The sequence below is a fragment of the Asterias amurensis genome, chromosome 3, assembly GCF_032118995.1.
Source record: "Asterias amurensis chromosome 3, ASM3211899v1".
NCBI lineage: Eukaryota > Metazoa > Echinodermata > Asteroidea > Forcipulatida > Asteriidae > Asterias > Asterias amurensis.
This window is the reverse complement of record NC_092650.1, coordinates 19,637,496-19,656,085: the sequence shown is the minus strand read 5'-3', so window position 1 is coordinate 19,656,085 and position 18,590 is coordinate 19,637,496. Positions and strand designations below refer to the sequence as shown.

The window sequence follows — 18,590 nt, the reverse complement described above, 5'->3', positions numbered from 1 at the left end:
CTCAGAGGCCAAACAAGTTTGAGGGAGGGGAACGTTTTGGATGTTTCAAACCACTGTATTTTTTATTTGATTTTATCCCACTAAATCTTATTTGAGGCAGGGCAAGACAACCAAGGTTTCAGATTGCCAATTTACTCAGGACCACATGGAAGAAGACAGGTGGATAAGTTCCGCAAAATGTGAAATTTCCTAAAAATGGGTTTGGGTTCCCTTTTACTAGACACGGGACCTCTATTAAGCAGACACAGTGTGGACTATTTCTTTCTAAATTTGGTGATTGACTTAGTTCTTTCAAATATTCTGAAGACTCGAGGAGGTTTTGAAAAAATCCTGAAAAAAGAAAGATTCTGAGAAAATGGCACGACTGAAAAAGAAAAATGACATCAAGGCGATACAAAAAGGATCAGTCCAAAATTTGATGGTACAGACATTTTTTATACTGTATGCTTTATTACATTGTAACTGCCACATCTTATTACATAAACATATAGTACACATATTTTAGAACTGGCAAAATGCAACAATGCAAACTTTTACAAAAAACAACATCATACAATTTGATAAATAATACCAAGTAATTACCCACAAGGGACAACTGAATGGGTAAATTAATTAGTATTAATTTATTGCAAAGGAAAGTAAATTATTTGATGCTATGCAATTTCACTTCTTCTACTTCAACCTGGAGCTGATCCAGCAATGTGCCTTTAACTTGTAGAAAAAACCACACATTAATTTTGAACATCACAAGGCCGAATGGCCACTTTAAGGTGTGTGAGGGCTACGTCGTCGATTTCACCAAACTCTTCCTAACTTAGGACTAATCTTAGGACTTACAACGAGTTCAGTTCCGTATAGACGTCACACGAAAACTATAACATGATTCGCGCGCATACCGCCGGGCAAAACCTTTGTGTTTTGGCAGCCAGCTAGAAAGTGTACGCAATCTTACTATGACTACGCAACTCAGTGCCCGGCGAAACATGACGTATATAGTGTTTTGTCAACAGAGGGCGGTTTGAATGTAAACATAGGTCACATCGTCTATACGAATACGTTAAGATGCATTGAACCCATCCTAAGTTAGGATGAGTTACTCGTCCTATTTTGAGATAGGATTAATCCTAGCGTTTGGTGGAATCGGCTGTTGGACACCTTTGGAAATTGTCAAAGACCAGTATTCTTACTTGGTGTTTCCCAACATATGCATAAAATAAAAAAACTGTGAAAATTTGGTCATCGAGAATAATGACAGAAAAACTCGGAAGCATTAAGTTACAGGCTTCAGCTGAAGTCTTTAATTATTTGAGTGAGAAATAACCGCTTTCTCAACAACTATGTTGTCAGCAGATCACATATTTTCGGCCCCCGACTTTGATTCCCATTTACCGCATGAATGTGCAAGCTCCAAGGATGACAGAAGTTCTGCTTTTACTCACGGTCTGTATTTTCGTCAAGCTTAGAACAAAGTTTCCTGTCATGGGTTATGCTCAAACATTTATAACTTTTTTAGTATTTGTTTGGTTGATCACTAGTGCATTATCATACCATCAATCAACTGAGCAAAAGAAATAACACCCAACTTCGACAGTTCAAAACAAAACTATCCTGCTAGATTAAGTTTCATTTTCTTTTAGTCACTAGATATATCGAGTGATTTGGTTGCTATTTGGGATTTTATGCCATGCAAATATGAAATTTTACAATATTAATTGAATGAGATTTCTTATTATGCATGCCATACTAGCTTCTGAATATTAAATAAATACCAACAAATGGAAACATATGACACCGCTCCAAAGTAAAGCATGCATTACTACGGTCAATGGCGAAAGATCTCTCGCAATGTATAACCCAAACTTTTTTTTAAAGATTTGAAACTTTCTTGAAACACCATAAGCCTTATATGATATCTTTTTGAAGAAGCCAAAATTTCACTTGTGCTGCTGGGATTTTCTTCTCCTTCTTTAGCTGCGTTCCCATTGGACCATTGGATGGGTCTGGTAACTTCTAAGTTAACAGCTTGGATCAACCAGATTTGCACATGATTTTCAGGATAAGCAACAACAGCTGAATACCAGAAACAAGAAATATGCAACAAATGGAAATTTTGTTGGTAGTACTGTTTTTATCAAGGAAGAAATTTCATGCTAAGCAAATTTTTGTGCTTAGCAGCTCTATGAAATTGGGCTCTGGGGCCTTTCTCAAACCTTGGATTAGGCTCCGGCTCTGTGCGCAGCGTACCCAGTGGAAATGCAGCTATGCTTTCAGCCTAAATTTTTGGAGCAGCGCGTATTGCACGCAGTGGTTCCAGCATCAGCAGACGTTTTAGATAGAAGTCACATGACAGTGTTTTTAAGTAACCGGCATGGTGCATTCGTTTTGGACATCTTGTCCCTGTTAAGTTAACATTGTTAAGTCAAGTCAGCCGTCTAAAGTTAAAAGCACTGTGGCTGTTCGTACTTGGACTTTATACTGGTAAGTTTGCGGTGGTAGGTTAACCATTTTAAGTCCAATGCAAACGCGGCTCTTGTTAAAAAGGAGAAAAGACAAACACCAATTCAACCAAATCTAGACCACTAACAGGTTATATTTCAATGAAAAACTTTGGCAGAAACAAAAACAAAACTGAAGTCATCAAATCTTTTTGGTGACAAACTTGAAGCTACAGAAAAATTTGGTTTCTTTAGAAGTTTACATACAACAAGGAAATTCTGATTGCTTTAATCACATGATTAATACACCAATAATAGTTGCAATAATGGGTTATTCATTACATAGATTCAAAAGCAAAGATGTATTGGCAGGGCTCAAATTTTACTCTGAACTGCATGCCTTGGGCCAGTAATTTCAGAGTCAGGCCAGTAAACCATTGATCTTCTATTTTCATTTCAATAACTTTGTTAACAAAAAATATGATGCTACCCAAACCCAAGCCTACATTCGTATGGACTGTAAAACTAAAAGGGGTAACCCTGTTGTAACCCTAAGAGTAGGTGGCAACAGCCTGTGGTAAAAAAGTAATTGTAGCCCACACCTTAAAGGCCTTGTGTGTCTGGCGACTTGTATAAAAAAAATTACAATAAAAAAAATAATAAGATACTTAGCTACAAGTCCTGCGAATCTTGTGGATTATTCCCCAAAATTTGAGCCCTGATCACAAAAAAAACTTTTATCACGATTCCTTCTGTGATGCATACCATGATGAGATGATTCACAGTGATCATTGAGTACAATTTTGCTTGACTATAATACTTTGTTTACATTTCGGACAGCAGGGAGTTTCCCGAGTCAATCAACATTTTGGGTTGCTTGCAAGTCTTTTTCACTAGCCCACATGTATTACTGCACACAAGTTTTGGAGCATAACAAAAAATGGCAACAAAGTTGCAACTCCTGGTTGCCAGAGGTTATTGCGCATTCAAATCCATCAAATTCAGGGCCAAACTTCTATTTGGATGTAATTTGGGGTGATTAGGGTTAAACAAGCCTGCACATCTGATGTCAAACTTCAAAGCTTTTGAATTCTGCCAGAGAGTGGCCTCGAGCCAATGTCAATATATTGACGGTCACATTGTATGGATGTACCGTTGATCTCGCATTCATCTTGGGGTCAAATTCTACATACACCATTACATATAAAGCCGACCTCAGGTCGTCCTACATGTACGATTTTCCTGCGTCTGCAACAAACCGTTGGCAACAGGCAGACAAAATATGCTCAGGTCACAATAGCTGAGAAATTGAGCGCCTCAGGGATCCGTCATACAAGTTGAATTTTTTTTACTCTTGCGATTGTTAACTCTTTTCGAGTGCCAACTGTTTCAGATACTCTTAAAATCATCAGGTCGTAAATAATCGCTGACTAAAAAAATCCTGATGGACCAAGCTCAGGTGCAGTGTGATCCTGAAAAGTCAGTTGAGGAGCTGTTTTTTTTTTATGCAAGGTCGACCTGACTGAGGCCGGCTTAGAACATCATATGGATGAACATATACTGTATTAGACATTTACGTTGTATCCAATGTTATAACACCCCTTACCAATATTCTGCCTTTCCATTGGTTTAGAGCGTGTCACATGATATATCTTAGTTTTGCTGGACGACGGCCGTGTGATAGTGCATCGGTTTCCGTGCGCTAGTCCAAAAGACTAGCACACGGCGTGCAGTACCCAGACGTCCGTTGCGTGTACGAGGATGATAAATTAATAGACTGTAACCATTTTGGATTACATGACACTACATGCAGAGCACAGTAAAAGTTTTCGCAATCTGTATTCGCGTCGTCTGTGGATTGTAGCATTCAGGTCTGTAACTTAATAGTACAGTATTTAGAAATGTTTGGGGTGTTATAAAACGAATATTGATTGCTTTTACTCGTGCAATGGTTTAAACTATGACTCAGAGCGTTCTATTTTCTCTCGGCTTCGCCTCCGGAAAATAGAAAATAGAACGCTGCGGGGATCACCTCGGGAGTCATAGTTTTAAACATAGCACTCGAAGCAGTCAATATTTGTATAATATCACTGGTTCTGTACAACCAATACCTGTCTTGCGGATACAGACAGGGGACCAGTCTAGGGCTAAATAGAACAACAGTTATGGCCCTTTTTGAAACATCGGCTTTGGCTTTGGATTGGGCTTGAGGTTCCGTACTCTCGACTGAAACCCTGGGTGCATACTTGCAGAGCACGCACATTTGTCAAAACAGGTAGCGTGAGCCGAATCCAAAGTCAAATCCAGTCGTTTCGAAAAGGGCCTATGACATCGAGCATCAAAACTGAGATGACTGACTGACCGTTAGGTTTCCTATCTGGTGGGTTAACGTTACATTCCGATAGTGTAGGATCTGCCGTTGATGTTGTGTATCGGCGTGGTCAGGGGTGCGGATATGCACCACTCGTACCACACATTGCGAGTTGTAGAGTTGCGCCAGAAGTGAACGACCAGCTGATCTTTGGCAGACACATGTACTGGTTCCTTGAAAAATTATAACAATGATAGGCATTTGTTAGTTACTTTTTAATTGAATACTGAATCTTAAACTATAGATCCTGATGTTGGCTAGAACATGCTAGTCAAAACATTTTGACAGTTATTAAAATCAAAGACACTCAAGTACTGATTGAAATAAACTAAACAAAATATGAAGCGTTCTGGGCTGTTGGCCTGAACACCTAACAATGAAATGGATTAGGAGCAAAACCAATATGGGGGCATTTTTAGAAGCTTAAAGGAGGCTTGTATTAAAATGGCCACTGACAAATACAATCCAACATTATTATTATTTTTTATTAATAAGTATTATTTATACAGGGTAGCCCCATCAGTGTAAAAACATTGTCTCCCTGGGGGCCCTGTAGAAAAAGCAAAACACAGAACAAGAGATAAACAACTACACATAGAACAAACCCCACATAAGCAACAACAGCACTCTATACCACCAGGAACAAAATCAGAGAAAACAAGGCAAAACAAATGCCAATTATGCAAAAAACATAAAAACAACAAACATAGTTGTGCTGTGAACTGTACAAATTTGTTTGTTCGAGTTAACAGTACAGAGCTTCGAATTCAGGTTTTTAACTTACCTTCAGTGGGAAGAAGATGGAAAACCAACTAAACATGCCTTCAGAAAATGTCTTTGGATTGGTACCTGTAAATATTTGAGAGAAAAAAATAAAAAAAGTATGTCTTAAGGAAAAAAACAATATATTATGGGGTTTCTAGCATAGAGCTATATATATTGACTAGAGCCCTCGGCGCAGACATGTTTGATGTGTTGCGTGACTACGGAACAATTTTAATTTTAAGAGAACACACATTGCCGCAATTGTTTACTTTCGGCAGGTGCGCTTACGTAAGCGACTGCCCATTCGCGTACGAAAACCGTAAGTTCGACTTGATTGACATACTAAAAAAAGTATACGCGCCTTTTAAACATGACGCGCATGAGACTCGCAGTTTGTACACTCAGCAACAGATTGAGCGCTCACATTTTCTGCATTTTATGGTCCGTTAACACATGCAAATAGGCGTACAATTGCCGTACAAATTTCAAGCTTTTGTATTGGTTTGTACATAAACATGGATGCGCTCACACGGCTTCAAAACCTTAGTGTGTGTATAACAGGGTGTTAGGGCTCTAGTCAATATATATAGCTCTATGGTTTCTAGGCATTGCATGATGAGTATCAACAATATTCGGTTTGCAGTAAATCTATTTTTCTGTGTAGATTTTTTGTTCTTTTGGAACTAGGTCGTGCATTTATAGTCTAGTTTGGGATATTCTTCTTGAGTACTCTTCCAAAATATAAAAAACTTCAAAATATTTTGAATCAAACAATAAAAGTAATCGAGTGGTCACATTGCAGCAGAGGGATCAAACTATTTAAAATATCCAGTAATAACCCACAAGGGGAAACTGACTGGGTATCTTTTCCCTTTTCCCTGGTTTATTGCTTGATAACTATTTTTTTTACCAGTAAATTGCCTCCATGGCCCAGTTTTATAAAGCCTGTTTGCATATAAACTTGCTTAGCACAGAAATAAATTGCGTAATACAAACGGATTACCAGCCGAAATTACATTTAGTATACATTGTTGTGACTTGTGCCACACTCAAGTTTTGCTCAGCAAAAAAGAATTATCAAGCATTATTTTTGTCTGCTTAACAGCTGTTTGAAATTGGGCCTTGGTCAAATGGCCCTTTGGCTCTGTACAAAAAGAGAACAGGGCCCAGTTTCATAGAGCTGCTTAAGTACAAAAATTTGCTTAAGCGTAAAAATCCTTGCTTAGTAAAATCAGATTGCCGGCCAAGACTCCACTAAGCTGTTATGCTAAAGTAAACAACAGCTAAATACCAGTCACAAGCAATGTATATGGCATGAAATTTTGGCCAGTAACATGTGTAAATTAAGCGAGCTATTTTCATGCTTAAGCAATAAAAATTGCTTAAGCAGCTCTACAAAATTGGCCCCAGATATGTACTCACTAAGTAGGACATCTTTGTATAGTACTGTGTCAAAGTATCCAGCGAAGCCGTGGACCTCGGCATCCTCCTCCATGTCAAAGTTCACTGCCCTGTACCGTGTGTTGTCAAGGTTGTTCTGGTTGGGATGGGTGAAGGTGAAGAGTGGGATGGGATCGGCAAGACGAGTCACGTTGTGGAGGTGGACGACGTACGGCGTCTCAAAATGAGCCTTCGGAAGAGAAGAGATGGGGGAGTTATTATGCACATAACTGACAATACAAAAAGTAATACATTACAAAACATCGGACAATCAGGTTTACTGTGCAGGACAAAAACACACAGTGACAGTACAGCCCAACATGAGAGAAGAAATGGTGGTGTTATAACAAAGCACATAGCTGACAGACAAATATTGGTTTAACGTCAATGATTATGAATTACACAAATCAAGAAACTGTGATTCATTAACTAGACAACAATATTTATTCCAGTCATTGTGAAATCAGCAATTAGCTGGGGGATTCGAAACCACAACCTTGTGATTGCAAGTCCTGCAGTCTAACCACTTGACCACGGTGACTGGAGTTAGACAAGACACTACGACAAATGGGACAAATTTTCTAATGTACAGGACAAAAACACACAGCTACAAGTACAACTGAACTGGTATACATACATGTACACAAAAGAGAGAAAAGATGGTGGTGTTATAATGTACATAGCTGACAAACAAAGAGTGAGACAAGACATTATGACGCGTCGTGGGACAAGCAGGTTACTGAACAGGACAAAAACACACAGTTACAAGTACAGCCACAGAATCCTCACAGCACCCTGTTAATTGCATCATTCTGAAAAGATAGTCACTCCTGACATAAAGTTCTGAAACTGGGGTCCAGGGGTCGATTTCAAAAAGAGTTAGGACTAGTCCTAACTTAGGACTAGTCCTAAGTGATATCACAAACGTACAGCTAGTCCTAAGTTGGGACTAGTAACTCAACCTAACTCGAGATAAGACTAGTCCTAACTCTTTGTGAAATCCACCCCAGGTCTTAGGAGGTACCATTCAGTGATGGCATTTCCATCTTTTGATAAACCCCTGGAGTGATTGATTTCAATGAAATTTTAGAACAGTATCATGTGCTACAAAAGAGCATGACTAAATTTGTTTGGAAAAAATACATATTTCTTGTTAACCAGGCAGAATTCAATTTAAAATCTGAAGTTGCTGACGTGCTGCTGGTAGCGTTGGAAGGGGAAGACCGAAAGCCAGATAGACTGACATCTTTAAAAAACACAAAAATGCATGAGCTAACGACAACAGCTCTGGACGGGAAGGCTTGCACAGTGTTTGTTTCTCAAACCACGGATCGGCTAAAGCCCTAATGGACTTAAAGGATTTAGGTACTTTTTCAAAATGTCCACAGATTTACATTTAACTTACATGGTTTGAAGATAATGGTAGTGGAAAGCTTCCCTTCAAATATTACTAAGGTTTTGTAGTTTTTGAGAAATTAGTAAAACAAGTTACAAAATAATTTTGGTCTCATGAGACCAAAATGATTTAGCATTTAAAATCCCCTTAACCAGTTATGATATTTATACCAAAACCATAGCATAACTGGTTAATACGTTTTTACATGCTAAAACTAAGGTGAAATTATTACTTTTACTCATTTCTCAAAAACTACAGCATCTCAGTAAGTAAAATTTCAAGGGAAGCTTTCTACCATTATTGTCTTCAAACTGTGTAATTTTAATGTAAATCTGTGGACATTGTGTTTTTTGTTAGGAAAAAGTACATACACCCTATAAGAGAGAAGCACAGAATTCAGTGTAAGGCAATTCTGATCTTTGAGCATATCGACAGAAACAAAAAAACAGCAGACATCAACATACAACAACAAACAAATAAACAAACAAACAAACTGACAGCCCCACAAACAGACAAACATAGTTTGTGAATATATACATACGTCTTGGTTCTTGTCTTTATCCTTGCACAGGCGGACCTCGTTGTACAGCTTGTGTGACATGATTGGGCTAAGATAAGACGTATATGCACTGGGAATACTTATACAATCATCTGTGACAACAGGAAACAAAAACATGACAACTGTTAGTCAATGGACACTAAACTTTGGTTTTAACATGAAGGACTGATGGATTTGACCGATAAAATAGACTGGTGTCTTTAGGAACAACAAACAAATTGTTAAATAAATAGTGACACATGGTTAAGCTAATAACGTACACATGTTTAAAGGCAGTGGACGCTATTGGTAATTACTCAAAATAATTATTAGCATAAAACCTTACTTGGTTACAAGTAATAGGGAGAGGTTGATAGTATAAAACAATGTGAGAAACGGCTCCCTCTGAAGCGCCATAATTTTCGAGAAAGAATTAATTTTCCACGAATTTGATTTCAAGACCTCAGATTTAGAACTTGAGGTCTCAAAATCAAACATCTAAAAGCACACAACTTCGTGTGACATGGGTGTTTTTTTTTTCATTATTATCTCGCAAGTTCGAAGACCGATTGAGCTCAAATTTTCACAGATTTGTTATTATATGCATATGTCGAGATACACCAACTGTGAAAGCTAGTCTTTCACAATTACCAATAGTGTCCACTGCCTCTAAATGCATCTCCAAACCCAAGACCCACCTTTGAGGAATGGCTGAGCCCCGTCCAGACACTCGGGTGACAGCTCGTTGTCACCGAACGCCCCAAGGAGTTCACTGACGATGATGTCAGCCTTCTCTGGTGCCTCCCAGTCTCTCATATCGCTCTGTATGACCATCACATTGTCACCCCACTTGTCTTCTTTCAAAGCGAATAGACTGTTGTGAAAAAGTACAATCAAAACCATTAATACATTTTTACTTCAATTATTACCACATTTAACACTTAGTAGAAAAAAAACTTGGAATAGTTCACATTAAAAATTAAAATCTTCACCCTTAACAAAAAAAAGAAAATATGGAATACACAAATTTCATACTCATTGTAGACTTAATTACAAACAATTCAATATTTAACCTTCTAAAAATGTTCACTTGATCAAATTTTAAGAAACTTTTTATATTAAGAAAAACATTTATAGAATACACCAATTTTTAAAAGCATGGTTAAAAAGGTTAAATTTTATAAAGCCTGTGTGTAAAGCAGAAACACTTGCTTAAAACAAAATAGCATTGCTTAGCAGAATCACGTTACCAGCCCAAATTAAGTTAAGTTTGCATTGTTGTGGATGGTGCTTGACTCAAATTTTGCTTAGCAAATTGTCAAGCAGGTTTATTTCTGCTAAACAGCTTTGTGAAATTTGGCCATGGTGTACATCAGAGGGATATCTGGAAGTCTTTCAGTCGTAATTTGCTAACTTGGACAAACTGCTTCCTCTCGTCACATACACACAGGGTTTGCCCTTAACTCTCAAATAGCCAGCTAGCTAGCCAGTTTTCAAAAAGTCAACATTTGAACACAAACACAAGACCATCAGACTTTTACTGGCCCAATGCCAAAATCACTGACCACAAGCCCTGTAAAACCACCCTAAATGTGGATTGGGTTTTCAGTCCCTACCTGAATGCATGGGTTTTCACCCATTTTGGGTTTTCCTCCCACATCTAGACTGAACATATTTTCTCCTGAAGGCGAACTGATCAAAACGTTGAGTTGTCAACCACCGGTTCTCTTAAGAACCAACACTCCTAAAAAGAGATTTACAAATATAGTGCTACCGCAAACCTCACTTAAAAAATCCAAACACACTTTTTGTTTTCCTAAGAGAGATGTTGTACTTACGTAACGGCTGCGTTTGGATTCTTCTCCACAGCATACACAATGACTTTCCTGTCTGCCTGCTCAGCTGCCTTGAGAGAGGCTGTTACTAGGGGACCCCTACCTGCACCGAGCACCATCACAATACTGCAAGAGATAGCCACAAGTCAGCCGAGTTTGGTCTCTCTAAGGTAGTTATTATTTATATCCATTTTTTATTTACTTTGTTATTTTTGTATGTTTACTTTATATTTTTGTTGTTTACTGCTTAATCTTATTGTACACCAAAAACCATAACTCAGTATTAAAGGCAGTGGACACTATTGGTAATTACTCAAAATATTTATCAGCATAAAACCTCACTTGGTCACGAGTAATGGGGAGAAGTTGATAGTATAAAACATTGTGAGAAGCAGCTCCCTCTGAAGTGACGTATTTTTCGAGAAAGAAGTAATTTTCCACGAGTTTGATTTCGAGACCTCAAGTTTAGAATTTGAGGTCTCGAAATCAAGCATCTAAAAGCACACAACTGCGTGTGACAACAATGTTTTTTTCTTTTATAGTTATCTCGCAACTCCGACGACCAATCGAGCTCAAATTTTCACAGGTTTGTTATTTTATGCATATGTTGATATACACCAAGTGAGAAGACTGGTCTTTGACAATTACCAATAGTGTCCACTGTCTTTAAATACCGTAAGTGTTTTTTGATCATTATTGGTGGAATGAAATTAACTATTAATAAATAATATTTTCATTTCCAAGGCAGATAAAGAGTACAATAATGCACATTGGTAATACATTTAAAGTACAGTACCTAGCAATTAAAATACAGAGGAAGGAGAGAGAACCAACTGAAGCCAGAAGGATTGCCTAAAAGAAAAAAGGTTCCTGTCAAGAGGCTCTCCTCTCCAGCTAAAGGTAACTTTTACGTCTGGATTTGGGAAGAAAAACACCAGAGATTAATATCAGGGAAAACCTGCGGGTCCTAGAGACGGAATGTGAGGACAGCCTGGACAGAAGAATGGGCCCAGCTCGCAATAAATGTAAAGAATTATGTACTCACGATGTCTTGGTGTCTTTCTCACTGTCTGGTACCCTGTCTTTGAGTGCCTGGAACACAGCCTTCTGGTAGCTTGTGTACTTAACAGGATCCTTCTCAAAGATTTCATAAGTCTGGGACTCCAAGTTATCTGCTAGTGGCTGAACAGAGAGAAAGAGAGAATAAATTTAAAAATCAATTGAGGCAGGTCAAATGTGGACATGAATCATTGCTTAGCGTGTGTTTGTGCGGCCATTTTGTAAGTTCGAAAAAACAGCAACACGTAGCGTTCAATAAACACACACTCCAACGTGTGTTTCTTATTAAACGTGCGCACAAAATGGCGCGCGCGTGTCTCCTTGTGGACCCGTCGAGTTTGTGCAAGAAGCATCACCAGTGCGCCCTCTAGTTATATATAACTCTATGGCCCAGACCAAGTTTCAAATCCTACTAATTTCTTACCTGTAGAGGACACTGTAGGTAGTCCTCGTAGCCCTTAGCGAAGGCTTCAACACCAGTCAGTGGTTGTTGGTTCTGGAACAGATGGTCCATGTACTGTTGGTAAGCTCGTATACCCTTGTCTGGGTGGTGGTTGATGCCGGTAATCATCATTTGAACATCAAGCTACACAAGGGAAACCATCACAAACAATTAGGTAATTATGTTCTGTTTATTTTCCTTTTTGTTATCAACTCTCAATATGTATTTAAGGCTGCATAGCAAACGAATTGTTAAAAACAGTTTAATTACAAACAAACATTGTTTTATGCTATTTTTGATGTATGCATTATGCCTTTCACTGTACTTTTATTTCATCAATCAACATTGTTCTTGTAATAAAGTAAAACCAATTAATTTATATTATAAAGGGTTCAGGCTCTGTACAAGCCTAAGCTTTTTCCTGGTGCCCTCCTCTAATCACCCTTTGTTCTTTTGTCTAGTATGTTTTAGGATTATTTATTGTGATATTTGGAGGAAAAAAAAGAAACAAACAAACAAACATAAATTGAGTTCTCAAGTAATAAACCACAAAGAAAACTGACTGGATAAACAACTTTGGTTTGGACAAGGTCAAATTGACTAAAAAGGGACTTGAAGGTGTGACCTCTGGATTAACGTGCTGACGGCTCTACCAACTGAGCCATCTAGCCCTTTGTTGGTGGTCTCCCTTTTTTGTCAATTACAAACAAAGATAATAAGGAGACCGCCCACATAGGGATCGATGTCTAAGGTGGTAGAGTACCTGCATATTAATCCGAAGGATGTAGGTTCACGTCCCACTCAAGCTAACTTTGGTGTCTCTGCCAATCACGTTGATGTAGTTAAGAGGTTTTCCTGCTAATGAAGATTGGAATTGTTGGTCGAAAATTACAGGTAAGGAAATATTTCCAGAGTTGTGATAAAAAAGTTTAACATTACATTGTATCAAATTACCAACACAGATGAACTCTAATGGTAAAGCTAATGTGTCCTTACCCTAAATAACTTATTGACTATTGTCTGGTGGGCTTTGGAGAGCACAGGGTAGCCTTTCTTATTGGTGAGGAATAGTGTCGTTGAAAACACAGCACACTTGAGTGGCTCTCCGAGCCAGCGATTTATGACCGTCTGGGCGGGCAGATCTGTCGATATCTCCAAGGCTGAAAGGAAATTTGGTTTGGGTAAAAGAAAAGATTAAAATGTTTAACAGAATTAACAATGTTTGTTTTAAAACAACAACAACAAAAACAGTGGAATTTCTGAATTCAATAATGGGTTCAAGAGGTCATGAAACATAATACTTTGCTGCGCACAGACAAATTTAGCTCAGCAGAAAGAAGTTGAGATGCATATAAGCCTTTTGCGAGTTAGATTTGAATAAAGTCTTGTACAATGACCAGCCTAGTCACAAGTTACAGCTTACATTTGAATATACAAATGATTAAGAGGCATACAGAGCCTTCCACAGTTGTGTTTCATTTCAATTGAAAAAAGTCCGAGCAGACTGAGATTTCAGCCTTGGTTTTTGACCTAAGGCCTAATTGGTGGCCCTGTCTCATAGTCGTGTCTCACAGCTGAGATATTGTGATTCACGGTGCATGAATATGGGGCTTCAAACAGAATCTTCATTCTCTTGTCGGGCTCCTGTTCCCGACTTCGTGCACCACCAAGCCAAGCCCAATGTCCAACAAAGCAACAAAGTCAAACATTTAACATGGTTCTTTTCCGAACCAACACTACTAAAAAGAGATTTTCACATGTATGCTGTTACCACAAACCCCACCAAGTTATACTCCCACCATTCAAAGTTTCCAAACTCTTGGCTTTATTCAAGTCATGGTTTCTTTGTGCCAACGATTCTCATGAAGCAAAATTCCAAGAAAAATAATCCCTTCAGGGTGGAAGTAAAACGGATGAAAGATCCTGGAACTACCTGGTTACAAAAATCACTAAATGCATTCTGAGATGTTCCTCACCTACACCCAGTCTCTTGTGGTGATGGCAAACCCTACGCAGTGTGTTCCACCACTGCCATGGATCCTGGCCGGGCGGTATGACGCCCTCGTTATCCCCTCCTCCAGTCTCTGGTTTAGGATCGTTCTCAATCAGGTCATCGGTCAGACTGGACGGGGCACACATGGGCACTTGAATCCACACCTGGGTTTGTTAATAACAATAATAAACAATAATAATCACAAGTTCTTATCAACGCATTTTGCAATGTATCAATGAGCTTTACATTAGTGCCCAGGCGTTGATTTCACCAAACTCTTCCTAAATTAGGATTAATCTTTGGACTTAGGACGAGTTAATGTCCGCATCCAAAAGCATAGGACGCATTGAACCCATCCTAAGTTAAGACGGGTTACTCTTCCTTACTCGAGATAGGATTAATCTTAGCGTGTCGTAAAATCGGTTGCTGGTCATTGGGCCAATAACATTCCTTAACCTCTCTCAACTCCCTGGGAGTAGGGAGTGTATATAGCTCCGAGCTGCCGTGGCGCTCCAAAGGCATTTACATACACAATATCAACCTACACCCTACCCATTTATACCTGTGGGTGAACAGAAGCAATTAAAGTATCTTGCTCAAGGACACAAGTGTCAAGGATTCGAACCCACACTCCAATGACTTAACCACCAAAACTCAAATCCGATGAGATAAACCACTCAGCCGTGACACCCTTAAAGGGTCAGACTTTTAAAGATCAACTTGAACAAAATCTTTTTTTTGAAATGACATTTTTGTCTAGAACATGTTTTTGATTGGACATTATAAAGTATGAATGTGGCAACACAAGATCACACAGAGGACAAACAATTTTTAGAGCGACAATAAAAACCCACAAAGATCCAAACTTTACCTGGTGGTTGCTGTGACCCTGCATGTGGCTGAGTAAACATCGTCCAAGGTTTGCGCATTTGTTGCTGGTTAGTGGTACGAGCACGGCGGGCACGCTCAGATGAGCTGCATATGCCAGTTCCTGCTTCAGGGCAGCTTGGGAGTTTTTGCGGGTCGTCTCATCATCAGAGTCCAGCTGTAACCATGGTGACAGCTTGCCAACAACAAGAGAGCTCCAATCTGTAGATGTGCAAGAAACTGATGTAATTGGGGGCTTTTGGACTCTAGGTGGCAGCAGACATACCAGAACAATGGATTTACCTAATAAGTTTGCTTCCAGCTACAAACATGCAACTTAATTAAGTTTTTAAAAAAGAGGCCGCAAACATATGGCTAGATAGAGCAGTTGTTGGACTCCCAGCATGTTAATCAAGAGGTCGTAGTTTCATGTCCTGCTCTAGTCAATTTGTCTTTGTTCAGTAATAATAATATTGAATTCACCCAGTCAGTTTCCCCTGTGGGTTATTATTTGATATTTGAAACATAAAGTTGCATCCCCTTAAAGACAGTGGACACTATTGGTAATGGTAAAAGAATAGTCTTCACAGTTAGTGTATCTCAACATATGCATAAAACAACAAACAGGTGAAAATTTGAGCTCAATCGGTCGTCAAGTTACGAGATAATAATGAAAGAAAAAACACCCTTGTCACATGAAGTTCTGTGCTTGCTGATGCTTGATTTTGAGACCTCAAATTCTAAACTTGAGGTCTCGAAATCAAATTCTTGGAAACTACTTCTTTCTCGAACTATGTCACTTCAGAGGGAGCTGTTTCTCACAATGTTTTATCCTATCAACCAAATAATAATAATAATAATAATAAGACTTGTAATGCGCACATATCCACCCTGCTGGGTGTTCAAGGCGCAGTAAAACCAAAAACAAAACAAAAACAAAACACAACACAAAGAAAAACAGACACAACAAAATTAGTCATTGAAAACCTGTGACATAAGATAAGTTTTGAGAAGAGACTTGAATTTTGCAGTACAAACACAAGATCGAAGATTAAGTGGTAGAGAGTTCCAGATGCGTGGCGCGGCTACAGAAAAAGACCCGTCACCCCATGAGTGTCGAGACTTGGGTTCAATGAGGAGAAGCATAGAACTTGATCGAAGATTCCTTGATGGAGTGTAAACGTGAAGCAGTTCAGAAATATAGTGGGGAGCCTTGCCATTAAGAGCTTTGTGGACAATGAGCATCAGCTTGAAGATGATTCGTTGAGAGATAGGCAGCCAGTGTAGTTGTTTCAGAATGGGGGTGATAGAACAGGATTTTCTAGACAGTGTCACAATGCGGGCAGCAGTATTTTGGAGCCGTTGAAGTCGGGAAATCTGGTTGTTAGGAAGACTGTAGAGAAGAGCATTGCCGTTGTCAAGACGAGAAGTAACCTCTCCCCATAACTTGTAATCAAGAGGTTTTATGATGACAATTTTTTTGAGTAATTACCAATAGTGTCCAATGCCTGATCCCTCTGCTGCCCCATCCCAGGTTGTACGGTGTGACCCCTGGCTATACGACAGTTAAAAGGTTGTATGGCTTCTGACTGGCACCCCCCGAACAAAGACATTGACAATAAGGAGATGCTCAGTTGGTAGAGCATCGGCACATTAATCCGGAGGTGCTAGGTTCAAGTCCCACTCTAGTTAATTGTTCTTTGTTCAAAGTAAACTCACCTTGGCTGGATAGGAACAGATCCGATCTTGCAAATGCTCCTTTTCTGTCTTTGGCTTTTCCCTCTAGGAACTCGCGCTTGAATCTTGGGTGGACTATTGGCATGGCAGCAAAGTCAAACCTGATTACAAAGATTATAAAACTAAGTTCAAACCACAGAAACTTGACAAAAGTAACTAGGGCCGAGTTAAAAATAAACATGTTCAGCGTCCTGCCCGTTTACTTTTTCAGAGGCTGCCTCCTCCTTTTTTTTAAATCTTTTATTTTAATTTTATTTTTTATGATTTTTTTTTAAAGGGAAAAAGGGATGTATTTTAAGTCTCACAAAAAATACTTTACTTGAAAAATGTTTCGAGCAGTCATTGAATTAAAAGGGTCTTCTTTCTTCCTTTTTGTTTAAATCTTGAAAATAAAAAATAAAAAATAAAAAGCCCCTCCTCCTCCCTTTTTTTTTAGAAACCCGGACGCTAAACACGTTTATATTTGTACACAGCCTAAATGGCTAAGGCTATGGTGGAAAGCCAGTACTCTCTACCCAGATGATCTTGTATGATGACGCTAGATGGTTAACCCACCCACTCACCCATCATTACTGCGTATCCAATACAGCATGAGCATACAAACTTTAATATAATTACAACAATACAGGGCTGTATGCTTCGTTTTTGAAAGGGCAAGGGCACCAAGGCATTTTCTTTTTGGTAAAGGGCACCCTATGAGGAAATTGTAAATTTGTACTGGAGCATTTCAAGGGCACCAAGGCAGAGACCAGGGGACACGGAGGCAATCGCCTTCGTTGCCTCCGTGAAGTATCAGGCCTGACAATATAAGTATTGTTGTAATTATATAAATTTGTAAGCTGTAAATTTACATATCCTGCCACCAACTTTTCAATCAATCATTCCCAAAAGGAATATCGCATTTGAATAAATAATAAGATACTTATTTTAAAATAGGAAAAATTTCTGTATCCTGCCACCTTTTTTTCATTTATCATGAACAAATAATAAAGTATCTAATTTACTAAAAATGCAATATTCCTTTGTAAAAAATGAATGAAATTTTGGTGGCAAGAAAGAATTATAAGGAAAATATTCCCTGTTTTATTTCATAATTTTTATTTCAATAAGGAATGAAAACATAGTGGCACTGGCCACTGGCAGGATACAAAAAAAATACCAAATTTAATAATTACATAAAATATTAATCTAAATCTCTGCAATGTTTTAATTAATTAATAAAGAAATTATTATTCACATTTATTCATGATATTATTAATTTATTATTAATTATAACTTATTCCTCATACTATGATTTTGTTAATGACAAATGATTGCTGTTATTAATGGAGGTAATACTTTTTAGTATGGATGTAGCCAATGTTTTGCTTTGACTCTTGAATGTAATTTAATCGACAATCCAGTGCGCACTAGACGGGCCTCCCACTCCCCGGGGACCAATGTCGGAATTACACGTCTAATCGTTGCCATCAGTAGAATTCTGACTAACCCGTTGAGTTACCTATCGGAAAAGATATTCAATCAAATCTCAGCAGTATAAAATATAAATCAAAGGAAATTGAAGCACAAGGGTCTATGGTTATCATTTAATGTATTCCTTACCCAGCAACTGAAGCAAGTTGTGTAGAAGATGAAATATCGGGCACACAATGCAGGTCGCGACCACACGACACATGTTGTTGGCCCGCCATGTTGAAATATTGGGATGTTCC

General features: G+C 38.5%; 1 protein-coding gene across 1 annotated transcript; it reads right to left on the bottom strand.

Moving 5' to 3' along the window:
• Window positions 1-455: 455 nt before the first annotated feature.
• LOC139934690 (protein arginine N-methyltransferase 5-like) lies at window positions 456-18,569 on the bottom strand. Its single transcript, XM_071929047.1, has 13 exons — window positions 18,481-18,569; window positions 16,861-16,979; window positions 15,146-15,363; window positions 14,258-14,438; window positions 13,278-13,441; window positions 12,264-12,425; window positions 11,826-11,962; window positions 10,784-10,906; window positions 9,644-9,819; window positions 8,949-9,058; window positions 6,994-7,201; window positions 5,591-5,655; window positions 456-4,979 (listed from the first exon to the last, which is right to left on the bottom strand). Exons 1-13 carry the CDS (start codon window positions 18,567-18,569, stop codon window positions 4,827-4,829), a joined length of 1,905 nt encoding a protein of 634 aa, XP_071785148.1. The 3' UTR covers window positions 456-4,826.
• Window positions 18,570-18,590: the final 21 nt, after the last annotated feature.